Raw genomic sequence first — 27,342 nt, forward strand, 5'->3', positions numbered from 1 at the left:
CGTATTTACAGAGTGAAGAGAATGTAAAAATGATGAAAGATAAGATCATGTCACAGATGCTGAAGTAGCGATGTGGCGTAGAATTTTCGCCTGTATTTTAAAACACGTTTCCGATGTTCTGGTATGCACGTTGTAGTGAAATTTGGATGTACTATGCCAAAAACTTACACTACAGGAGGAGTATGAGTATTTCACCACTATCAGCTACTATCAGCTTGTACATGTAAATAGTGATAGACAAAAAAAAAGTATTCATGCAACACTTCATTATGAAATTTTCACTGGACAGTTTACGAAACTGAAATACGTGTTTTGCTAGACAATAGCTATACAATAGTTCATATTTAAACTCGGGTGGAAATATCAGTCATGATTCTAGGTGATACTAGAAGAAATGGTAAATATAGAGGAGTGCTCTATCTGCTTCCACTTAGTTATGCAGTAAATAGTATGGTATGAGAACTCATGTAGGTAAAACAGTAAAATTTCACAGCTATCATGATAAATACATCCACTTTCTTCATAAACTTGTTCATCTCGTATTTTTGTTTCGATATTGAATGAGAATGTTTTTTCAAACAAAACGGTCAGATAAAAAACCATGAAAAATTCCTATAGATATACAAAATTAAGTATGACATTTCTAGCGTGTATACTTAAATAAACATAATAATTTGAATCATAGTCAATTGATACGGTTCCCATCTTTAATTTCACTCTCAATCAAGTCTAGAGAAAATAATGTAGTCGATCTAGATATGTCAAGCGATTTCGTATGATTTTATAATAGTTTACAGACAGCAGAGAAAGCAATATTTACAATCAAACATATGTATCATCATAAAATTATCATTGATCGTGTCTGTACATTGAAATATTTGAGAAAAAAGGTCTCTTTGACGCAACATAAATGCAATTTCGATAGAATCTCAACTGAAAAAGTTTGTCAATTTAAAGAATCACGACAAATATTTGTTGGAAAAAGAAATACTATGAAAATACTATTCACTTGATTTGGCTGAAACTTTGGTTAACTATATTCAAGTCGAATCTTTTTATGAATCAAAAATAGTCTGTTAGGAAATCTGGGAAAACCCAAAAATTGAAGTCCACGAGAATGAAGTCGCGAGATATATAAGTAATTTAATAAATATCCGTCATCAGTAAACAGAAAATGTTCATGTTGCTATCTAAATTTGTGATATTCTAGAGATATAAGTTACTAATCTACTGATTTTCATTGTTTTCTGGCAAAATAATAGACTTGTATAGATTCTTCCAATGGTTTTATTCATTTTTCTATCTTTCATAGTCTTCCTCCTGTAGATTCAATAGACGTGAGTTTGTTTACTGGTTAAAAATGAATGGATTGAGAAATAAGAATCTTTCATCAGTTGATCAATTTTTATTGGAAGTAGGGAATGTTTTATCCAATTTACGAAAAACAATTTCATTTTTTGTGTGAATTTGTGGGAAATAAACTGAATTCTGTAAAATAAAAAACGTTTATTAAATTCCGTATAGAAATTCAACTTACGATTTCACAAATACAAATGATATTTTATTGGCCTTGTAGTCGAAAATAAAAGCAACATCATTATTTTGTTTGTTCTGCGTTTTGTGATTCCCCTTCAAATCGTGTCGGTTATAGACAATAAAAACATCAAATTGATGAAATATTTCATTTAAATTCCGAAATTTCGTTTGAATCGTTGATAGACCGAGTCACGAAAACAGTAAAACGTTAGATCCGTTTTCCTGACAAAACAAATCGTTGCCAAAGGCCACCTAAAACCGATGAACTGTAGGTGAGTAAGCGTGAGTTTGAAAAATCCTTCGGCCACAATTTAGGGAGGTCGCACTATTTTAAATAAAATATAATCTTCCTGAATTCAGCGACTCTAAATGAGCCGGCATGTAATCAATTAGTTTTGACTGTGATGTTTAGAGCGTCCTTATCTATCGGCTTCCGTTAAAATGCAACGGGAGATAATTTACAAATTGGTGTTTTGCTTTGCATATTTTCGAGACAATTATTTTGATGAACTGGGCGTGAAATATTATTCCCGGCACATTAAAATGATATGCAGCTGTTTATGACAAGCGTAATGTAAGATTATACTACATTCTGGAATTCATGTAAAATTAAGATTGTTAAAACTGTTACCTTGTACAATTTTCAACATTCCTGTTTGAACTGAACTCTTTGTAGAGCAGAAGAGAACCAATCACATTGGGTTTCGTAATTATCTAAATATTTGAAAGTGTTTATTCTGGAGAATGTACCGCGAGAGAAACAAAACCAAGGAAAACACACGATAGGTAGTCACCTAGTTTTGAGTACGACTCAAAAATAACTCGGTATATTTTATTGAGTTGTCTTGAAGAGTAATTTATGTAATAAATGACTTCGACCTATATTACGACCTGGTTTAGTTTTGTCTCAATTTCTGATGACAGTCAATGTTCTAAAGGACAGATCATTAAGAAAAGTGAAAATACAGGCAGGTGATAGAGATGCTCTATATTAAAAAACAGTTCTTACCTTGACATAGTTCAATGAATAAACGAATTTGTGAATAGAATATTTTGATTGGAAAAATACTGCAACGGCTATGAATTTTTACTATAAAGAATGCGAATTTTCTTTGGAAAAAAATCAATGAATGTTAACAAAGACTCATTGAAAGTTGAACCATATCATTACTGAAAAATAATAAAAATCACCACGATAGAAGATCGAATGTATTATTTCATTTCGTGAATAAATACTATTTCTATACAATAGGAACAATTATAAATGTATTTGATTTTATATTGACATTCAATATCCTATAATAATAATATCTTTATTGCACCATTTTGAATCTTTTGTAGGAAGGAAAGATTCAAATTTCGGTAATACTATTGAAATATCATTTTACTTGATTGCATTCGTAACTAATATTGACTACCTGAGAAATAAGGAACTATCAAAAATCGAAGCAATTCAGCCATAACATTTTACATTCAATTGGTAATTTAATTCACATTTGTATTTTTGTCAAACACTACAGAAAGAATTGCTTCGATAATAGAAATCGATCCGACCTTGAAAGCGAATTTTTCACTTATTTACTTCAATTTTCTGAAAATCAATAACCTTAGTTCATACCATTCCATAATTAATAGACTACCCTTTATGTGTTAATTAACTGTACCATTCACAACTAATTGAAATTTCATTATCTGCGAAAAATTTATTCCAGAGATGCGTATTTGTCTGAAATATTTCTCTCATTCCAATACAAACTGATAATTCAGGAAGTGCATTTCTGTCATTTTTTGAATGAATATAATAGGTCACTGAAGAAATTAATGAAGAGAATAAAACAAAACCTGATACAAGTTATTATCAGAGTACCTTGTATTCAATTGGAATTCAAAATCGACAATTTTGATATAATTCACTTGGAATATTCTTGCTAAATTGTTTTCACGTGTTCAGCAGTTTGTGTGGAGCTTCAGAAATAATGAAATTTGCAAGCGCAACTAAAAATATCCACCCACAATCATTTTACCAGGTTTTGCAAAGTCTTATGCATTGCAATCTCCCGAATTTTTGGCAACCGGATATGCTGCAGTGTTTACATATCTTTGCATCTCTTGAAAAATTTTTGTTTTGCTAATTCATCGCATTTTATGAGTGTTTCGTCCGAGTGCTAATATGCAATTTGTCCTCAGATATTTTTTCAGGATTACTTACAGCACTGTTTATTATGGGGGAAGGTATTTTAATGAGTCGCATTATTCCAATATGAACGTAGAATTCTCAATTAATGATTCGGGAGAACCCATTGCAAGTGTCAGTTTATTCAGTAAAGGTAGCATCAACTTTACTCATTTTTGAAGCGCAAAATGCTTGCTTTGATATCTTTTTTGAATATCAACATTACCATATGTTTTACCCTTTTTAAGTGTCTTGAAGTATTTACAGTAGAATCAAATTGAATGAAATTCAATACTCGTACAATTTTGTTACATAATTTAAATTCCAAACATAATATTTATGCTATATTTATAAATTAAAATGCCAAAGGAAAGTGTATGGTTGTGAGGAAAACTAGACCATTTTACGAACAAAACGACGCAACATTTTTGTTAACTATTACATTTTTTATAAAATAGTCTCTTGATTTTTCACCAAATTAACAATGACAACCATATCAACCAATTTTATCTTTATCGCCATCTGCTTTACCTTCCTCATTACGAATACAAACAAACGAAACAACACCCACGTAAACTCTGGTCAAGGTATCCCTAATTTGTTCGCTGACTACTCAAACGCCACCTATCAATCACCCATCGTACCTAATTTCCATATCAAAATATCTGGAATATATAATAAACTTTGTCATACTTGTGATGCACTGTTTGGAACCTTTGCTGTAGTAATATTCATTACTACAGCATTAAGATTAAACTTCCTCTTGAAGATGATCACTTGGTGATCGAAACATGTGTCTAGGTGTTGAAAATAACGGTTTGGTGTTGAGATTAAACTCCACTTACGAATATACTTTTCCGAAACTTCACTAAGCTTCAAATAGCCAATTACTAAAAGCTTGAATCAACCTTGTTCTTCACAAAAAAATAAAGAAGCTTTACATAATCAAAAATTCTGTCGTCTGTCTGTCTATGCGCATAGCACAATCTTTTCGAAAAAAAAATCGTTTGTGTGTGGAATTCAATAAAAATAAAACTATATTTAGAGTTTGTGCGGAAAAAAATCCACTATACTCACCTACTATCTCTGTTAAAATTTGAAATGGGTTCTGTTTATTATGTTCCTACACATATAAGTCAGCGAATAAAGACCCTCTCTATTTGTCAACCGTTTACGCCTTCATTCTCAAATACAGTCGCAAGTAACAAATATCTCAACTTAAAATTATACTTCACGCGTCAGTATTTACTTTTCATGCCAATTTTCATAACGGTTCAGAAAGCCTGTACGTGTTTTAGGAGTTACTCATATACTATTCAGCTTGCCTATACGCATATTTCTTTTCATTCACCAATTATTGAACAGTATACTCATCAGGTATTCTGTTGGATTTCGCACACACAGATAGGACCAAAATAGAACATGCATTACTCATCTATGATTCGGAGAAATTGTTCATAAAACAACAATTCAACCGTGGGAGTGCCTAAATTGAAGAAACATTCTAATCTCATAATCCCATCGCTGATAATACTGATGATACTAGTTTATCTGCATCAGTACACAAACCGGTGGAATCTACGCTATATTTAAAGTTGATCTTATTTCACCAACACTAGACCATTCATTCTTTTCGAAAATAAAATCGAGATGACGATGACGTTGTAATACGCATGCCAGTTTATTCATAAACTCGCTGTTTGCGTGAAAGTCACTTATTATTTTTATGCATGCTCAAATAGGACTGAAAACGTTTCAAATAAATGTCAAGTAGCATACTGGGGTCAAAATCACCAACAATTCGAAAGTGTAGCTGAAGTTGATATCAATTGGCGGAATGATATTCAAATTCAAATTTGTTTGTGTATTGACGAATGTGCGATCGTTTTATGAATGAACAAGCTATTACAAAACAACTTTCAGAAACTACATAAGAGCAAGAGAATTATTAGTTTGTTGAAGCGTAACACAAGAACCAAAGAAAATGCGTTAGAGCAGCTTTAAAATAGGTTTATTCATTATCCATTAGTGAAAATCACTAATTAATGACTACCAACTAATCATATGTTATTAATAATAATGAACATTTATTTATTTCCAAGAAACTATAATATTCATGTGAATATATAACTTCGAAAGGAGCTATTTCAGAATTGGTCGAATCGATAATAGAAACAAACAAATATGATAATGTAAAATAATATAACAAATAATTCTATGATGCCAATTTGAAAATTTCTGTGTTGCAAAATTGTTTATTGTAACTTGGTGGCAATTATTCTGTTGTGAAATATAGATTTTCTGGAAAACGCAGATTCGAGATTTATTGTTAACAGATTATTGAGGTGTCTTGTTTGATGATCATGTACATTTCTATGTTTTATAAACTTCATAGTGGAATGTTTTTTATTCTTCACAACAGACTGCAGTGAGATGCATACTTTCAATTTATGCATAGGCTTTGGTTCATACATAGCTTTTTAGTTAAGAAAGGTAGATGAAAAATGCACTTTGAAGCTTTATTTCGTAAACTCCTTAATGGTTCCAAAGTTGTATTTGTATCAGTTCCCCACATACTAATTGAATACTGTAATTTTGAATGTATGAGTATGAGAAGTTAATCAGCTTCAGCTCTATATATTTCACGAGAGAGTTTCATCTAGATGTGAACCTAGAGAATTGAACATTAGCGAACCCTTCAATTTAGTTGTAGATAACCTAACACTAATTTTGAAGTAGTTGTCTTAGAGGGCTTTACCAATGGATATTAAGGTGGATTTTTTGAAATTCAAAGTAAATTTTTGTATATTGAGTCAATATCTATTTGTTCTGAATCAGATTCCATGTATTGGTTTATTAATTTTCAATCTTTATTGAAATACATCAAAGTTGTATCATCGGCAATTAGCACTGATTTTTCAGAAAGTTATAATTCCAAAATAGAACTTATGTAAATGAGGAAGAGTAAATGCCCTGATAAAGATTCCTGCGCCACTTCACAAACGAAATTTTTCGATGAACTTTTCCTGTTTTTCAAAGACTACATTGCCTCTAATCACTTGAATAATTTTGAATCCATAAAAATACATTGCCTATAATACCAAAAATAAATTGAAAGGGTATTTGATTAAATGGGCGAGTTAATGTTATTTTCATACTGTCATCGGGACGATGGTGGATTCAACTTATTCCGCGACAAAAAGTCGTGATTTTAAAAACAAATTCAGTGTTTTTTCTTATAATGTTATCTGTATTTACTACTGAAGAGACGATAAGGCAAGTGTCTTACAGCAAAACATCGAATTTCTAGCAGTGAGGATGACAGTGTTGCATGTAAGTGAAATTTCACTTCTTTCATTAATAATATTGTGTAAGAATCCTGTGAATGATATCTGATTCGATTCCATTCGAATGTTTGGAATACAAACGGAATAGAGATCTTTTCGTATAATCCAGCGTTCATATAAAAGTATGTATTTCGAAAGTAATTCAATGTTTATATGAAAATAGCTGTTTCCAAAGGGCTTTTTCTTCAAGTCGCCTATAGCAAAATGGTCATCCACTTAGCTCTTCAATAATATAGCATAAGTATTTATCACCAGAGGAAGAAGCTCATTGAGTAATATGTTTTTCAGAGCTGGATATGATAATTTTCGTCGTATGATCAGATGAAACATCATCAATGTTGATATTGCAATTTGTCATTATTGATTGATCAAACAATCAGTTGAAAACAATCGAAATATTATTCAACAGAGTTTAATTTTTATGACAGACGGTTCCTACACTGTATCTATAAGCGATGGTATTTTGAATAAATCCTTCAAATAGATTAAAGCACTTTTTGTGGAAGATTCAGCTTTTTCTCTCCGTTCATTGAAAAGTAACAGAATTTAGAACAGGAGTAAAATGATGAATATTCTCCGAATATCGAATTTTAATTAGTTTCTCGACAAATGCTTGTCCTTATTAAAACGGCTTTCAAAAGGAAATGCTGACATTTGCTTTCGTCGTAAGCAAACAGAAAACTTCAGTCCTGGAACTAATGAATTTCGAAGAATTCGAATTGTATGGCAAATGTATTCCCTTCTATCCTGCGATTATTTTTTGTATGAATATTTCATTATGATGAAACAGCCTACAAATGTGTCATTTCAGCCTTGATGGTGACATGTCGATTCTAGACATATATTTACGTATACATCAGAAAAAACACTGTTTTCTGTAAATAACAAACATCTCCAGACGGCCCAACTGATATTGATCAATTTTTTGCGCCAACAATTTATGAAGGTGGTGAAGAACATTAGGACAATCAACAAATCCATGGAAATAACCCAATTTTTTTTAACAAAACGTTTATAGAACAACGGGAGATTTGATGATATTTGTATCAATATACTATACTGTTACATACAGGATACTACATACTTATATATGTGTGATGTTATTATATACGTTTTAGACTAATTTCACAAATTGGAACATACCTACTTTTTCAATGATAAATCATCGCGAAAATCATCCTTAGTGAAAATGTTGTTTATAAAAAATGATGTGCTTGTTGATGGTTGATTATTATTCGTCAGACGCCAAAATTGGATTTTTCAACGTGAAGTAACAATAAAAATGCGTTTTTCAAGAGAAAACATTTTTTTTAATTCTTGAAAAAGCCTTCATTTCTGTTTTTTTATCACCCCAATTGAGAATAATCGTTTATACATTACACTTTACCTCATTCATGTACTTTCACTCTAGAAGTTTTCCGGTTTGAAATGTGTAGTATTGAAAAAAATTGAGTGAAGTGAAAGAACATTTTTGTACTTTTGCCTAAAATTTCCATCTTTATGAAATAACTCAAAAATCATTGATGATATGCAAAATATAGCCATGAAAACGTAAGACTATAAGTTCAAAATTTGATACTTCCACTCGCAAATAAGTTGAAAATTGTTGAACTTCAGAAAAAAACTTCATGAAGTCATTATAGACCTAGGTCAGTTAGTTCTTTTGACCAAAACTATATACCTATATCATGTACCTGACCCTTGTACGGATTCGAGTCGAAATTTTGAGACCTTTCAGAAAAACAAAACGCTAATGGCAGTTTTGAAGTCTGATTATTTGGATTTTTTTTATCAGGTTCCAGCAGTTCTGAATACTTCAACACATTCTAAATTTTTTATTCAATATTTCAAACGAATTCTACTTATGTTAGAAACAGTGCGCAAACATAAAAGTACAGAAATAATTTTGATGAAAAATTTGGCTGACTCTCGCATACACCTAGCCAAAGTTGTTTCTATATTTAATTTATTGCCAGCACAAGTTTCTAGAGATTTTCTGGTATTTAGGCGAAACATGACTCTTACCTGTGTTGCTTCTGTATTCACCGATGTATCTTCTTGTCAAATATCGTACGGTCAAAGCTGGAACAAAAAAATTCTTGTAGAAATATTGTTTGTAAGAAAATACATTCATCAAAATGGTCTATCAAACAAGAGATGAAAGTAGCCTTAAATAAACTCTTCACAAACAAAAACTATTGAAACTCATTTTGATTTTCCACGTGTTTTGTTATATATTAGCCTCCTCCAGCAGGATTTGATTAACTTGATTAGAATTAAGTATCTGATTGGACCGAAGAACATAGCAATGTTTTTAGAATATGAAATGTTTCAAAATAAAAGTAGTTGATCAAATTTTTCGAATATATTGTCGAATGACCATTTAATTTTTCTTCATTTACTTTGTTCCCGTTTTCGTCTTCTACACCATTTTGATGTGTGCAGTTTATTTAACGACGTGAAAAAGTGAATAGGAAATTATTATAAAATTCAAAAAGATACTGTGGATCATTCGATAATAATAAAGGAAAAAAGGAAATGTTTCTATTTATCGATTAAATCTAACTGAAAAGAGTAGTTTTTATTTTTTGTTGCCGCATTCCCTTCGATGATTTATTTCTCATTTTTCTATAAGTTTGATAACGATATTCATTCATGTTTTGGGACAAACTTTTGGAAATAATATGAAGTAAACATGGAAAAAATAATGTTTGAATTTTGTCACAAGAAATTTTAAGTTTCGGGAATTATTTTATTTAAATTATCAGGTAGGTACTCATACTGAAGTACTCAAACTTTTTTGAAATATTATTCTAAGGATTTAATAGATGAATATAACTTTTTCTGAAATTCATATATTGCTGGGTAGATGACTAAAAAGTGACATGACATATTTTCAGTTTCAGACATCTGAATGATCTATTAAAATTTCCAACTGAAAATTTTGAAGTATTGTTGATTGAAATTGGTAAAACGAAAAGATATATTTCTGTCCTATTATGGAAGCACACATTCCGTCTCACCGAAATAAATCTGACCGAATGAAAAATCACACCATCGAAAAATCTCGCTGTAAACTCCACTACACAGATCGTTAAAATCGACCCACCTCTTCGAAACTCGTTAAATTTTAAGAAAACATCTGAAAATAACCCTTCATCCTCGGCATTCGATCACAAGATTTATTGCGAACCGTTCACCTCAATCGAAATCCCGATAATACGTCGCTTTTGATTTGCAGACTGTCAATATAGGCGACCTAAATAATAGAGCAATGAGATCAAGGCCTGGATAGTGAAACGGGAAAACGATGTCTATGCACTGATAGGTGTGGCTAGGTGAGGGACAGAAACAGGTGAAGTAAATGTGTCACCTACATTATCAACAGTAGAAAAAACCCATTAACTGCTTTACAACCATCAGCAGAATATGACAGGACTCAACTGTACTACTAATATTAAAAAGCAATAAAGAGGTTGAAATGGCGAATGAAAGAAGGTTCCAAAGAATGAAACTGAATTTTGAACATTCCAACTGAAGAAATCAGTTGAAGAATCTAGAATCTAGAAATGTTCATATAAAATAATATAAGAAAACTACATTTTTCTACGGATGCTATACAATGTGCCACTTCTCTCATCGTTTTCATACGTTCAACACGAAAGATTTCTCACGCAGTGAGAAATATTCGCCATTACAGTGAGAAATCACGATAACTCAAGTCAGTCATGAATTGTTACATGTCAGATTGATATGACACGTTCCCCATGTTGACAACGCTACGCCGACGATTCGCGTGCAATATCCAAGTAGCCCATTGTCGGCGTTTCCATAACAACAAAACCGAAGCACTGCGTAATTATTGCTGTCAACTTACCCAACGAAAATAGTTTTATTGTTGATTGTTGATAGTATAAACAGTTCAGATTTATTAAATATTGAATATAATGGAATACGAAGATTTAGAGTTGGAAAATACACCTCCAGAAATTGTTCAGAAAGCAATAGATGTTTGCAATAATTTGCTACAGAGCACATTAGGAGACAAATATGAAATCGCTTACAGAAACTTTATGGACTGGAAAATGAAAGCCAAGGTAAATTCTTGTTCCGAAAATACCTTGTTAGTTAATTTTGAAAAGTTGTCAAGAAGATTGAAATCATCAACATTATGGTCTCAGTACTCGATGCTGAGGAGTACCTTAATTATTAAAAACTGTGTTGATATATCAAAATACGTAAAACTACGTGCATTTTCAAAACGCAAATCTGAAAAATATGCTCCAAAATAGTCAAAAACATTAACTTCTGAAGAAATTCAACAATTTTCAAAAGATGCACCTGATGAAAAGTATTTGCTGATAAAGGTATGAATTGAAATTGTTTAAATTGTTATCGAAAAATGAATGTTTGGTTTTGATTTCAGGCTGCTTTAGCTATTGGCCTTACAGGGGCATGCCGTTGTGATGAACTTCAAAAATTAAAAATTGATGACATGGAAGATCTTAATAAAATTATCCGATACTAAAACCAAGGTTCCTAAAAATTTCACAGTCACAGGAGAATTCTATCAAATTTACAAAAAATATGTGAATCTTCGACCATGCACAAATGAAACACGTTTTTTTAAAATTACAAAAATAGCAAATGTACGAAACAGCCTGTGGGGATAAATTTGGCACCATGACAAAAGAAATAGCGAAATTTTTACAATTACCGAACCCTGAATTAAATACTGGCCACTGTTTCCGAAGGCCATGTGTGACTATTTTAGTTAATGCAGGGGCAGATTTTTTAACTTTAAAACGCCATGGGGGTTGGACATCCAGCAGTATTGCTGAATCTTATATCGACAACTCCATAGCTAACAAAATGAAAATTTCAAAAAGTATAATAGAATCCATTCAGCCTCCAGCGCCATCAGAACCTGAACATAACAATGCTGTGGAAGCTCAGTACGTTTCCCTATCAACTTCAACTTCGACCGCAGCTAATATTTCAGTTACCGAAAACATGTTGAAACATAACGACCTACCAGGAATTACTTTACAAAATTGTTCAAACAACTGTTAATTACTATTTTAAATAAAATAAAAAAATAATACAAGTATTATTATATATGTATTTTAATTTTCAATACTTGAAAACAACGCAACCGTAGAAAAAGTACAGTGTACAATGCGTAAGAAAATAACATATTTCTCACTTGCTTGATTTGCTTGCTTGCTTCTGCGCTCGTGAGAAATATGTCGTTTTTGTCACTTGTTGAACAATATTCTAATTTTTGGAGCAGGTATTGCAGCTGGAGACAAGAAAGAATGACAACTCTTTTTTCTGTCCAAGCTTTTCTTCAGGAACTTCAAAGTGAGGTTATATAGTCGATGCCCCAAAAAAACTTTTGGAGTTTTAAAAAACATTACTGTGGAGTTGGATATTCCAACATGTTCTATGAAAGATTCAAAAATGATGTGACGTTACTATAAGTTATTTACTTTTCTTCGCAAAACTTACGAATTTGCAGTTATTCTCGTTGAGAGAATCGGCTACAAATTCGTTAGTAAAATCCTAGATATAATCTAGTTAATCAATGTTTCGTTCCCAAAAATCGTTTGTATGTATTTTCAAACTTTTCCTAGTTACAACGGAAGTAGTTGGAAAAATAAATATTTTATTATTAGTATGAAAATGAGCATGTTCCACATTGTAATATCAAATTTTTACGTTAATAAATTGAGAGTGGGCAAATAAACTGGTAAAAACCTGTTTGGTGCTTCTCGAGATATTCTATGAATCTATTAATCACATTCGATATATTATTGAAAACCCGTCAAATCAAAACACGCATCAGACATAATTGATTCGAAAAGTAGTTTTTTGGCAACTAAAATGTTTACAGTCAATTGATTTTCTACTCAAATAACTTGTCTTCACTAATATTTTATCGATTCAAACATCAATTTATTCTGCTTGTGAAAATATTTTCGTTGTGAGGAATTTTCAATGGAACAATTTTACAGAAAAATGCAATATCTACCAAACAGTTTTGAAAAACTTCGAATCACTGTTCAGATACATACTTTTATGAGAGTTCAATTCTGTGGAACGTAATCTATAATGTATTTGAATCGTTCTACCAGACTTCTAATATCATTCTGCGACATATTTTTACCTGATTTTCCAACGTTTGATTTGCCAATCACTGCTATACGAACTTTTGGCATGTTATTCTTATCCTCCGTTTTCATCTTCTGAAACAAAATAGAAACAGTTATTATCATCACCGAGTCGTTCTGATTCAGTCAAATAAGCAAACAAAACATTATTATCAGATATTTGATATTGGACATATGTTTTTTTACAGCAAACAAGAATCACATTCATATATTTCTGTCCAAGATTTTTTCCTAATTGTCAATGCCAGTTTCCTTTCTTTTTTGGTGTAATCATGTTGTTGAATGACATTTCTATGGAATTCATTCAGAATAATTTTCGAATATTTCAAATAATTTCGAATCAGAATTCAATACTCAGCTATAATATCCCAAGGACATTGATAACTAACGAAATAATTTTATCACAGTTTTCGAAAGCACGACGCCTTCGGCGTCGGGATGTTACCTAAAATAACGTGCTTGAGGAAGTTGTGATAAAATTATGAGTTATTTATCAATGTTCGAGGGATATTCGGTGAGAAAATTTTTTGCAATTCGAACAAAATTATTTATTGAACACACAGTTATTAAAAGAACAATTCGTATAATGATATTCCGTGATATGAAAATAATCAACTAAGCAAGCAGCACCTTCACCACCTCTCCAAGCCAATTCCACCGCTGCTATGTGATAAAATTTGCGTAGGAGTCCTATAGGGGTATTTTCATCCCAAAAGTTTATAATTTTACTCATTTCATTTGAAGTTAATGGTACTGAGCTTGTTTTGCGTTTAGTGGGATCTGTTTGTAAATTTCTTCGTGCTGCGTCGCGTGCTTTCCGCGCTTGTTTGAATGCAACACTTTTAAAGGGGTCTAGCATGATATTATACTCCTTGTAATACTTTTCTTGTAATAATTTGCTTGTTATATTCCATACGGTTTTAACAGTAGCCTCCTTAAACTCTGTGCTATCCTTTTTTCTCATATTAATCGCCCAATCCTTGAGTATTAATGCAAGCTCTTCGAGAGTACGATTTCCATCCAATTCATATTTTCTGGCGTCACAAAACTCCATAAATATTTTCCAAGTGTATTTTTTGCTATTGACAGTATTTTTTGGTGTATTTTCTTCAATGATTTTGTCAATTGCCGCATCATTTTGAACACCAAAGCGAGGAAGTGACATTTTCGAAATAAATTGAATTACTGAAATGTCAAACAACTTTATTGTGTTGGTTGCTTAGCAATGTCATGACATAAGTGATAACTACCCGTGAAAACTATCCATGGGTAGTTATTAGTGTAATGATGGTTTCATTGGTTATTTCGACACACATGACTAGAAATAGACAAATTTGATAGGATAATTTTTTTGGCAAAAAATTTTCTGTGTAATTGTTTGTATAATAACTTATTTATAAACTGTTATTTGTCATGAACGACTACTTATGGTAAACAAAATCAAAAGCTCATTGTCAACCAAAACAGGCAAATTAATGGTTATGAATAACATGAAAGTGTCATAACAAATATTCGTAAACATTGTTGACGTTTGTAATTTTCTATGCTTTCACCGTCAATGATAAAACCACGATATAAGGGATGTCTTAATGTGTTTTTGCATCAAAACATTCTACCATGCCACAGCAGGATGATTTTTCAACGTACTTTATTGAATATCAAATGAAAGAGATATTTATCGCTCGAATAAAACAAGCAGATACCTTATCTAAGGTATTAAAATAATATAATCACTACCTGTTCACGTGATGGGAAATATCAATCTGTTCGACAAAGGAGATTAATTCTTTGTTTATTGGAAACTGATGACCGTTCTATATTAGAAGTGAGTTTTACAAACTCACTTCTAATAAAAGAGATTGCTCTTCCAATAGGAAAGTATAATGTTGACAATTCAAGGTGTAACAATACATGAAAGCTACATTCTTTTTTACGACTCTTTGGGTTCAAGGTGAATTTCCAAAACGAAATTAACACCGCGCCAAGAAATAAAAGTCGGCCGTTTACGAAAATCAATAAAATTCAAACCAGTCAACGACACTTTTTATATGGTGTGCATAAACAAATGTTCATTGTGTGAAAAGTTATTTTGGATGAATGAAGAACATCGGTTTCCTGTTGATGATATTGAGGTTATATAAATACCTATGTTTTCTTTGGATCATGCTAGGTCATGAATCCATAGGCATGTCTCAAATGGGTCAATCACCCAAGTGGCCTGGATGAAACTGAGTGAAATATGGTTTATAAGATACAATGAAGAGGTTTATTGTTTGCATATGATCCAAATATGCATCTATCTATTCCCAATTGGAACCGCAATAAAAATAAGAGTACAGTCATAAACATTTCTTGCCTGTGGCCTCTAGTCGCCCAGATAGTTAGTAAACGTGCTATCAAATGTAGTTGAGGAATAAAGGCTCGGGTAGCTGGACTGGCAGAATACAAATTTTTTGTCCGTTTCACAATATTTCTTTATCAGTGCCGTGTGTTCGTGGGGTAAGGTGAGGTAGTGAGTGGTTTTGCAAACCAATTTTTGAAAACTTTTTCTAGAGATCAATTACCCTAACACCAAACTGATATTTTTGCACTCGACGCGCGTTTCGCTAACAAGGTTAGAATCTTCAGGAGAAGCAAATTGATACTGAATCTGAAGACAAGGGTTAGCTGTTTATATACCTAAAGTTTTTTGGTCCGATGTGGACTTTGTTTGTTGAATGATGATTATCCGAATTGATTTTTCGGTAAATAACTAGTGGAACCACTACCTGCAAATTAATTTGTCAAATATAGATTAAAAAACGGACAAATTAATTTGCTGGTAGTGGTTTCACTAGTTATTTACCGAAAAATCAATTAGGATAGTCATCATTGGTATTGGAAATATTATAACAGATATGATAATACTAATACTTCTTTATTCACCATGAAAGTATAATTAAAACAAACAGAAAGAGAAAAAACAAAACAATTTTTAGTATAAAGGTGAATAGGGGGATTATCAGCCAAGGCTGTTTTTCAACTCAACCTGAAAATAGCAATAATTAAACAATAACAAAGAAGTCGAATTAACGTGGATACTATCATGACAAGATCAGAAAATGTATGCCAATGCTGTAGAATTTTTTTCTTGTAATGCCAAGGTCGGAAACGGACAAGGGACTAGACAGTTGAGTAGGTCTTTCGCTTAATGAATAAAGTTTTTTATTGCAAAAGGAGAAGTGGAGTATACACCTGACAGAAAACAACAAAAATCAAAAAGTTTTTTTATGAAACCATATTAACGAATTTTGGAAAGCTTCATTGAAGTTTTATATCCAAACTAACCTCGGCTAGGAAGGAGAGAAAATAATGAACATTTCATAAAATGTTTGTTTATGTTGTTTCAATAGTAAACTTTAAGATTTTCACTGTGGAGAACTGTGTACCAAAAAGTTTTGTTTGTCATTCGACATCTTAAAGGTTATGTAATTTTATGATAAAGTTGTTATTCAAGGAAAACAATATTTGTGTACTGTTTGATTATTTTCGATTATCTTTGGAAAACGTATTGCTATCCTCTTTATTACATAACCTTCCAGAATCTGAAAAATTAACAAAGCTGAATCTATTGATTTAGCTCAACAAACCTTTGTTTATTTTTCAGTGACAAAGCTAAATATAATGATTCAGATTGACGAAGCTTTGTTTATGGAATGGTATATACCAAAAATAAGTAAAAAAACTATCAAACCTATTTCATTATTTCAAATGATTTATCTTCTTGTGGTTTTTTGTGGATGGAGAATAGTAATTGTCACAAAAAGATATCAGTTATGTGTTTATATTCATACATAACAGTTTTCATCAGTGAAAGAAAGGTTTTGACTTTCTATTTCTTCATTTTCATACAAAAAATCTGGGAATCTTTCAAAGTAAGAAAAGAAGCAATTGATTTTAGAATGAACTGTTGATAAGAATGTGTAGATTATGCAAAGAAGTAACTTTCAGGCACAAACTGGAAAAACAGCCTTCTCCAAACAACTACTTTCATATTTACGTTGAATTACACAATAGAAAAAGTACTTCCGAAAGAAATACTAACATTATACAAAAAACATTGCAAAAAAAGCAGTAAACTAAAATTGGAGTTAAAGTCAATGACAAATGCAAACTGAAACAGTAAAATATTTTTGTGGAATGAATTAATAATGGATCGAATACGCATCCGCTGAAAAGATTAAAGATTGCTCCGAAATATAAAGCTCAAAGTTTAATCTTCAAAAGTAGAATTTTTGACATTCAATCAGTCCACGTTAATATTAATCTGAAGTTGTTTGTTTCCTTCAGGAACTGTCAACCGTTTTGTATATTTCGAACAAATTTCACGAGCTGTTGGCAACTGGAACGACCATAAATAAAAAAATAGGCGCCACGAATTCTTTTTGGAAATCGTGTTACTTTTATGTAGGAAGCCGTTTTGAGGCTCGGGTGTGCGCATATTTAGTGTGAGTTTGACTGAGAAATATTCAAAATTTGCTCGGTATTTATCAACATCAACATTCTCGTGTGTGTAAGGAGAATTTGACGACAAATCATAATATCTATGTATACAAGAATGTGACTAATCGAGAATTTGGCAACCTCAAGACGGGTCCTAAACCTTGACTTGTCTAGGACACTATGACATGTTGATTGAATTCAACCAAGTTTTTTCATTGAGCTTGATATTGAGGTGATTGATATTTTTAGGATTATTTCGAAATTTTGTTTGGTTCATTGTGAATATTGTTTGAAATGATAAAACTAGGAGCAGAATAATGTTTGTTCTTTTGAGTCATTTATGAGTCACAGTTCAGAAGGTACGCATTTTGGAATGTGTTCAATTCTCAGGTTAGAATTTCCAAGATTTGAAATTTCACATATATTCTCCGATGAAAGGGAGATATATGCCTCTCTTTGTTTTCTCTATGAAACATACCTACTCCTTTGATGTTTTCATTCAAAGCATTAGTTCATCTCTGAGGATTTCTACATAGGAACAATTCGAATGGAACTTTGTAATTTGTCAGAAATTTAACAGCTTTTTGATCCTCAAAAATGCTCATTCTTTCCAAATGAAAGAGACATACGTATCACTGACAGAAAGCTTGAATATGTCAACTGTAATGTAAAGTTTCCTGCTAAATTTTGAAGTAGTCGAGGTATATAAAAAAGGCAGAAAAAAATTGATACGCGACAATTTTAGATTGAATAGTCAATGAAATTGAAAGGTTCTCAAAACTTCTTCTTGTTAGGAATCACACGTTAAAAGGTAAAACCTCGTTAGTCCTTAGCTCGCATAAGTTTTGACTTCTGAGGGTTGTAGTTCGTAGGGGTGCGATAGCTGGTTAACAGAAAAACATATTTTAAACATTTTTTTAACATAAACCAGTGATAAAATATTTTGAATCAAACTCAAAAACAGGTGTACTACCCAGTTCTGTCATAATATGGCGAATGCGCCAGTAAAACAATAAAGCAAGAAATTTGCAAACAATCTAGAACAATACGGGCACAGGAAGTCAGGAAAAAATAATTTTCAGTAGAGAAACTTAGCAAGTGAGCAGAGAAACTGAAAAGTTTTTATAAGAATCTTACAAATAAACAAAACGATTACAAAAGATAGAAGAAGTTCCATAAAGGCACCATGAATTCATTTTTCACGTTAGCATTTGGAGATTTATTTATTTAAAAGTTCATTTCAGCTCCTTCTATACTAAAAGATCGAAATTTATTGAAAATCATTTTTCTGATTTGAATAATGAAGAACTGTATTATGCTTATATCGTTGTGTTCATTATGAAAAATATCACTATTTTGACGTAGCATATAAAACATAAAGTTGATTATGATTTCTCCAAAACGAAATGTTGCACTAAAAATCTCTCGATGATGTTATGTTGAGAAAAACATTAGTAATATCCGAATAGAATAACAAATGCAATAAAAATTTCTCATCGATGTCTTGTAATGCAAAAAAGTGGAAATATTCGAATAAAGTCAGAAAATGAATACAAAATCCTCAAACTTCGGTTTTTTGGTATATCTTCGGAAGAAAACGAAATTTTCAGGTTTGTCATGTTATTTTCCTACAAATTGCTAACCCAACTCTAGTTTAATCAAATTTGCATTTCTTGGTTCCGAAATTTTTTGTCTTGGACACATTGAATATTGTTTCTACATATTCAACGAAAGTTATTTTTTGTGGAGGAAAATCAGCCAAAACCTACCTCCGTCTTCAGAAATGAACAAATAAAATTCTAATATATTGGCATTTATTCATTTTTAAAATAAAAAATAAATAAATAAAAAATTTAAAAAAAATTATCAAAAAGGAATAACTGTCAAAATATTATAATTTTTTTTGTCCATTTCTGAAGACGGAGGCAGATTTTGGCCTCCGAAACGTTAAGATAAGTATCGTATTATTTCTTAACAATTTTTTTGATAGGCAAAATTGTGAAATACGACAAGTTACTGATAAATAGAAGATTTTTCTTTGTGAAAAATACTTTGATTTTTTACGCAGTAACTTATCGTGGTAAACTAAAAAGTTTGCCCTTCTACGCTTGTGTAAAGTTCTCCATTATAATTTTTATATATTTCAGATCGTGGAAGGTAACAAATACCCAAAAAAAGTCGATAAAAACTGTTTCTACATGTTGTTTCATTTGCATATATTTTTTTATTTTCTTTATTCCTCAAATTAAACAGAAACAAAAATTATTTTCATTGTTTTTCACATATAGTCAGTGGGCATACGTGAAGACTGGCTATAAATCAAATCATCTAAAGGAACGATTCATTCAGGCCAGTCTCAACTCCCTACACTGTAGGTTAATGGACTGACACCTATCAGAAAACAACTACTTTCCTGGCTAATACCACGAAGGGCGTTGGATTATATCCGACAGGTGTCAGTGCAGGATACTTCACTGAAGTTATTCAGGTAACTTTATGTCACACTGACTTGCAAGCAGCTCTGGCCAAGTGTCCTAGTGGTATCGAGTTCAATCTCGGGTCAAATCACATCTTCGACAGTTTTTGAATCTTTTCTCTGATATTTATTTTTTGTAATTGAATAAAATACAGTACTTGTTGTTGTGAAATTTATTGTATTACTCTAATTCGGGATATCAGTCACAAATTACGTTTTCTTTGAAATATTCCTGTTAAGACATAGACAAAAGTATAGTATTCCATTCGCGAAAAATGTAGATTACTCGCTTGAATGATAAACGTATGTTAGATAATATCTGATATAGAATAGTTATCATATTACAATTAAGCGATTCAGTTGCTCTTCTCATCTCATTGTTTGCCAGAGCATTTTGTCGCTAGCCAATCGAGCGGCCCGCAAAAAGTATTACGCAAAAATTTTCCACCGGTAAGTGGCGGTAAATATATCGAGCGTCCATAATCCTCTTGAACGCATTAGAATCGAAAAAGCGACATCGCGACGGACGGCGTCGCCCACTTTAGATGATCGGCGCCGACAGCGTCTCGGCCGAACTCAAAAATAGACGCCTCGGAATGCCGATCGGGATACAGATCTGTTACTCAGCTTCTGCCAGTTTATGAAAAGAAAAACAAAACAATGGTGAATGGTCCCATGTGCCCGATTGAACTATTTGAAATGTGGAGGCAAAAATGCGGAAATTCGACGTCAAAATCTAAGGAGTGACTGTGTCACCGTTTGGCAGTTTTTTGATTTTTAGCATCTGAAATGGAGTTGTTAGTAAGTGTGGCGAGTTCGAGAATTGATTGGATTGTGTCATCATGTCAATATCAGCTAAAGTGGATCTTTTTATAGATCTGTTTTGTGGTTTGATAGCTCATCACTCAAGGGTTGACAGATATAGGTGACTGATAATGCAACAAAATATCTGTATTTCACCGTTTCTCAAATAATAATGTAATACTGTACATTATTTTTATGCGTCTTGAATATCTGAACCGCCATGTTTTTTTGTTACTTCTAATAAACAGTATTTATCGAATAAGGCAGTGAAACTTTTACCCAAATGAAAATACACCGCTAGAGTGAGACCGAAAACATAAATTTATGGGGTTGAAATTTCAACACATGAATTTCATTTCTCAAGTTAATTGTAATTGACTGTTTTTAGAATGGCAAGTAATACTGAACATTATCCCGAATATTTTGCAAAATTATCGTGTTTGCAATCATAATTTTAATAATAATATTTTTAAAAAGACGTTTCATTTAAGTGTATTGATCTAATGTATCGAAATGAATAAATTAACTCTAGTAGAAATGATTTGTAATACTCTGAAACTATCATTATTATTGATTTTGATTTAATATAGTACTTGTATTCAATTTATAGTTTTGCTGAAAGCTGATTGCGAAGATTGCTAAATAAATACCTACCTACATACTTTGCTAACTTCAGTGAAATTAACTAGAGTATATCTACTTCTATAAACATATAACGGGTCAACCTTTTTGCAAAACCATAAATCAAATAGAAGTGTTATAATAAATTATAGTTAATGAAAACGGCATTTAGTATGCAGGTAGATATAATTTATTTTTGCTAGAATTAGTTCTTCATTCTTAGCAAACATATTCCATTCGATACATTTTCTCATTACTTTTCAGTATGACCTTTTCATTATCATTTCAAAATGGCTAACTACCGCTAAACGGTCATCTCCCACTGAACCAGTGAAGCGGAAAAAATGGAAAGTGGGGATAAGTGAAAGTACTCGAACGCCCATAAATATTCATCTCTCGGAGGAATCAGCCCAGTCGTCACCCGAAGACGGTTGTAGATACTAACAATCGAAACGTCGTGAACTAACGTGGCTTGGAATCTCTTAACTTTTTATTATTTTTAATTTCATTTTTATTTCATTATTTTAGTTCAATTGTTCTATTTTGACTTGTATTTCATCTCACTATTATTTCATTTCAGGTTATTTTTGCTTAATATAATTGTTATTTTCAACTATTCAATTGCAATTCTTTTTTTAATTGTTTCAGGAATTTCAAATCATTTCATATATTAGACAATGGAAGTCCGAACTAGTGAAATTTATCATGAAATATTGTCAATCACTTTCAAACTAATCACATTAATTTTTTTAATTTCGTTTGGAATACCGTTGTATACGTAGCCAATTTGGTAACTGAAGGACCGTTTAAAGAATCCGTGATGGTGAATTGGTGGTGTTAAAATACCTTCAAATCGAATTTCGATTGTATTAACATGGGTTCGAAATGAATTTTTTTCATATGAGTAAATCGGAATCTTCGTTATGATCATTTTATTAAAACAACGATAAAAATAAAATAAAAACAACAATAGAAATTAATTGGCATATAAATGAGAAGGGCAATGTCCAAGGGAGTTAACGAGCTGGCTGGTATAAATAGAAAAGAGTAGTGGACCTAGGATAGAACCTTGTGGCACTCCCGACTTCAATTCTGGAAAATTCGACTTATTGGTTGCTACTGTCACCCTCTGATATCTTCCCCTCAAATAATTATTGAAGAATTCAACACTATCTGCAGATATTCCTATATGATGCAAAATTGACATTAGTACGTCATATACATATAATAAACCCGCATGCCACACATGGTTCAGAAATATCAAGCGCATCTTGACTTCCCATGTTTCACGATTGCGTTATTCCAAATATGGGTGACATACGATAAAAAATGATATGAAATATTTCTCATACACAATACTAAATTTAATTTTCAATTCCAGAAATGGTGTTTCCCAAGCTTCGTCAACTGAAGTGGTATTTTCCAGAGTTATCATTTACAATTGATCGATAGTTGTGGGAAACGATTGTGTTCATTGCTTTTATTAATAACATTAAGCATTTTACGCCCTAGGCGTTCTGCAGAATCGATGCTCTGTCCAGTTCTGCGAAGAGAAAGTATTTAGCTAATGATGATAAAAATAGGACAGTTGCGTTTGGGGTGACCGTTGAAAATGATTAGTTTTCAAAGGAAATCCATTCAATTGTAACAAAAGTTTCATACAACTTCGTTGTTGAAAGAATTTTTATTGACATCGACAACAGAACAATCATTGAATCTGCGTATTTGTATGTTTTTTTCGTTTTATTGAAAAAATAAATATAACCAATGAATTTAATTTCTCCCTACATAGAGAATTGAATTTAGATCTAAGGTCCAAAATATCCGGGGAAATTCTTTTAATTTCTTGAAACCACATGCTGAAATATTAGATCTTAGCTCAAAACATTCCTGCCAATATTTGTAAATTCAATGTTATCTTTTGAAGTTGTTCTGGGAAAACTCGTTGCTCCACAATGTAAACATTACAGTTCCTGTTATTAATCAATGAAATGGCGTCTAAACAAATCGATCCAGCAAAAATATTGAGAAGGTAGACTTCATCAAAGGCGAAACAGCCATAGTTACTATATGATGCAACATACAGAGATATTTGATAGATAACCTTTTTCCTGACATGGTTGCGTTAAATATGGAGATATCTAATGGAAGGTGAAACTGCAACCTTTGTCCTGAAGATGACAACTTAATAAGAGAAACGCGAGTTATGAAGAAAATTGCAATTCTGGTGTTTGGGAGCTTGCTGTTGTTGAAGAAATCTGCTTATCTTTCGTTACTGCCCAGTTTACTATCCACTCGATTGATTTGGCAATGAATTTTCTGACCAGACAGGTGTTTGAATAGATTCCCAACTAATTTCTTATTCTAGCAGCAACGGAAGTATCTGCAGACAAGCAGACGTACAGGCATCCCTCCAAAAATAGACGGTGGAATGTAGTCTTTTTAGTTGGCACACGAATAATTTCGACATTACAACACGTTCAAATATTTTAGTGGGGTATGAATAGACGCTTGTCTCTAATCAAGAATTATTTTTGGAGGACGTCAAATTTTTTCTAGAAATTTTAATGGGTTTTAGCCTGAGAGATATTAGAAACTTTTTGTATGAACGAACTTTAATGAAATAATTGATATCGATTGGTGAACATCTGCTCAAGATTCTGTTTTGTAATACATACTAGGAAATACTTGAAATTTTTAGGAAGTTCGCTGTAATTATTAAATTCGATTTTCCAGTGAGATTTTATGAACTATTCGATTGGATAACAGGAAATTATTAGATAACATGTTTATAATTGTTTGTTTCAAGTTATAACTTGTCATATATGATTGTTATGAATATATTTTTCGAAGATTTGTAGGAACTACTTACAGAAGAACTTTGAGAATTCATGAAATTCAATATAAAAACATACTGATATTTTTTGGGAAAGAAAGTTTTTGGCTTTCTACTACTCCATCTTGATACAAAAAAAGGGGATGAGGGAATCTTCCAAAGAAAGGAAGGAAGTAATCAATTTGAAAATAAGTAACTCTATACATGGATGTGTAGATCATGCAAAGAAGTAACTTTTAGACACAAACTGAAAGAAAGTCCTCCTGAAACAGCTACTTTCATATAAACATTAAATTACACGAAAGAAAAAAAAATTCTTTCGAAACAAATACTTCTATATGAACACTGAATTATCCAGAAGATACTTTTCTCTACTTATTTATCATTCACATGAGTGCTACTTTGAATGAATGGTAACAAATTGCACTTACATGGAACACTGTCATCCTCACTGGTATACATCGATGTTTCGCCGTAAGACACTTCCCTTGGGGCTCTTCAGTACCAAATTGGATAACATTACAGAAAATACACACACTTCATTCATGAATTACGATTTTTTAATGTCACGGAATAATCTTGAACCAAAAATTAATCACTCCTAAAAATATAACCCCTTCAATTCAAATAATGATATTTATTTTTGACTTGTATGATTCTGATGTGATGATTCTCAAGGCACTCTAAGAGCGATGCCTGTGCGACAGTAGCGAGTCACTTTGGTTTTGAAAGAAATATTTCCCAACTGTCTAGAACATGTTCATCAATGTATGCATAACATGATAAATTCCGGTCGAGAGTTAGTCCTAGTAGTTTGGCAGTATAATCGCCATTTTCAGTGGTTTCAGTAACTTCAACTGATTTGTTGTGAACCACAGAGACGCCTGTCTCAGAGTATCATCAGTAATTGATGCTGATTCGATAATGTTTTTTTGAGATGTTATTAGAGTTGTGCCACCTGCGAAAAGTACATATTTACCTGGTGACATGAAATGAATTAAGTCATTGAAATATATAAAAAATAGCAATGGTCCCAGAACGGACCCCTGCGTTACACCATTATAAATGGTTTTATAGAGTCAGGCATAGCTCCCAAATACCAAAAAATTAACCATTTTTATGAAAAATCATCTCTATTTTTTTTCCTGATGACGCCACTTTAGTTGTAATTTCACCAGATTAGTCAATGTTCCTCTTTCAATAGATAATTTGTATAAAAAACTTAATATCATCAAGCAAATTGTGGTTAAAAATGGGTTGGAAGCCGAATTTATAAACAAAATACTTGCCAAGAAAGTCTACGCAAAAGCGATTCGAGACGTTTTTCCTGTTAATAAGGTAGTAATCAAAATTATAGAGCTTTAACGTATTTTGGACAACCAACGGAAAAAGTGGAAACGAGATATTGAAATTGCATATAGAACAAGTAATACGTTGGGAAAGTTAGTTAAAAATAATAAAGACAAAACATCCAAATTCGGGAAATCAGTAGTATATAAATTAAAGTGTGGAACGTACCCTTAGGTATATATTGGTCAAAGGAGCAAAACATTTAGGAATCGAATCCAGGAACATCATACGAGCTATATGTAAATAAGAAAACATATTCAACATATTCAAATCATCTTCTATAAGAAAATCATATCTTTAACGCAGAGTTCGAAGTTTTGCACATAGAAAATACAGGTTTGAAACTGAATCATTTGGAAGCAATAGAAATTGTTAAACTTAAAAATTCGAACTTTCTAATGAATGACCAACTAGATTTGAAAAGATCACCATTATTGAACCTGTTTTCTTAAAAACCGAGAAAAAATATTATTGATGTAGATGTGAGGTAATATGCTTCAGGTGATCATAATTGAACAGGTACCTCAGGTAGAGGTTTAGGTAATTTTTTGGAGGTAGTCTCAATTATGGATACCAGTAGGTATATAAATATTGAAGTATTCAAATCACTTGATAAACCTACTGTGCTAGCGAAACATGTTGTGACATATTTTTCAAATAAAGTTTGTGGATATCATGGTGAGGTGAGGTTTTTGGAATTATATCAAATTTTTCGTCTCGACTACACCCAAGTCTTTTTATTACGAAATGCTATAAATAACAATAAATTTTATGAGGTTTCTGTTCCTGAAAATTATTAACTCAAATTGGAGTACCACAGTTTCATTGAAAATAAGATTTCCAGGCTTTGAATTTTCATTTTCATTCTGTGTTAGTCACGGTTATCCGTTCATTTCGAAGAAATCGAGTTGGTCAGTTCAAATTAGTTTTCAGGTCTTTGAAGTAATTGAAATGAGACTTCGTGCACGATTTTCTCTTATTTGAACTTGATTGAAACATTTTTCATCTAATGCAGCGCGGCATCCCACGCTAAACCCTCTGACCCACTTCTTTCACGGCAACGGTTTGAGAAGGGCTGCAGCTGTAGTTGTGTATGCCAAAGTTATGCGGATGCAGGAACTTTACTCCCACTCCCTTGCGAAATAACACTGAAATCTACCCCACATTTGCAACGATGGGACAGGTCGGAACAAGCATTAACTCTGCTACTTGTTGATTCTGCGATGCTCGTTAATTCTGCTTTGCAGAGATGCAGCATATAAATTTTAATGAGAGGGAAAATAAAAATGAAGGAAGAATGTGTATAGATCAGGAGAAAAACAACTTTGAACTTTGAGAATAATGCCAGAAGTGCGATTCAGAACAGTGAAACTAGAACATGAGAATAAAATATTGTTTTTACACATCATTGCAAGAGGAAGAATTTAAATAAAGATGGATGTACTTAGGAGGAATACAGAGGTTATAATAAACAGGAATGATGACTGGAAAGAATAACCTCAAAGGATAATGATGAAAAAAAATCAAGATCTGGAGGAGGATCA

The 27,342-nt window shown here is 32.0% G+C and overlaps 1 protein-coding gene across 2 annotated transcripts in view; it reads right to left on the minus strand.

The window, feature by feature from the left end:
• The window catches only part of LOC111508481 (ras-related and estrogen-regulated growth inhibitor-like protein), a 42,040-nt gene that overhangs the window by 11,925 nt on the left and 2,773 nt on the right, over positions 1-27,342 (minus strand). The window contains exons 2-3 of one of the 2 annotated variants that reach the window (XM_074171053.1): positions 13,226-13,301; positions 9,082-9,138 (exon numbers count right to left, since the gene is read on the minus strand). In XM_074171053.1, the coding sequence (XP_074027154.1) occupies positions 9,082-9,138; positions 13,226-13,301 (133 nt within the window). Of the gene's footprint in view, positions 1-9,081; positions 9,139-13,225; positions 13,305-27,342 lie in introns of both variants that reach the window. The other variant, XM_074171052.1, reaches the window with a different exon arrangement.

This window comes from Leptinotarsa decemlineata, unplaced genomic scaffold (genome assembly GCF_025532065.1).
Source record: "Leptinotarsa decemlineata unplaced genomic scaffold, Ldec_3_MD MMD2_tig00000008_RagTag_RagTag, whole genome shotgun sequence".
Lineage (NCBI taxonomy): Eukaryota > Metazoa > Arthropoda > Insecta > Coleoptera > Chrysomelidae > Leptinotarsa > Leptinotarsa decemlineata.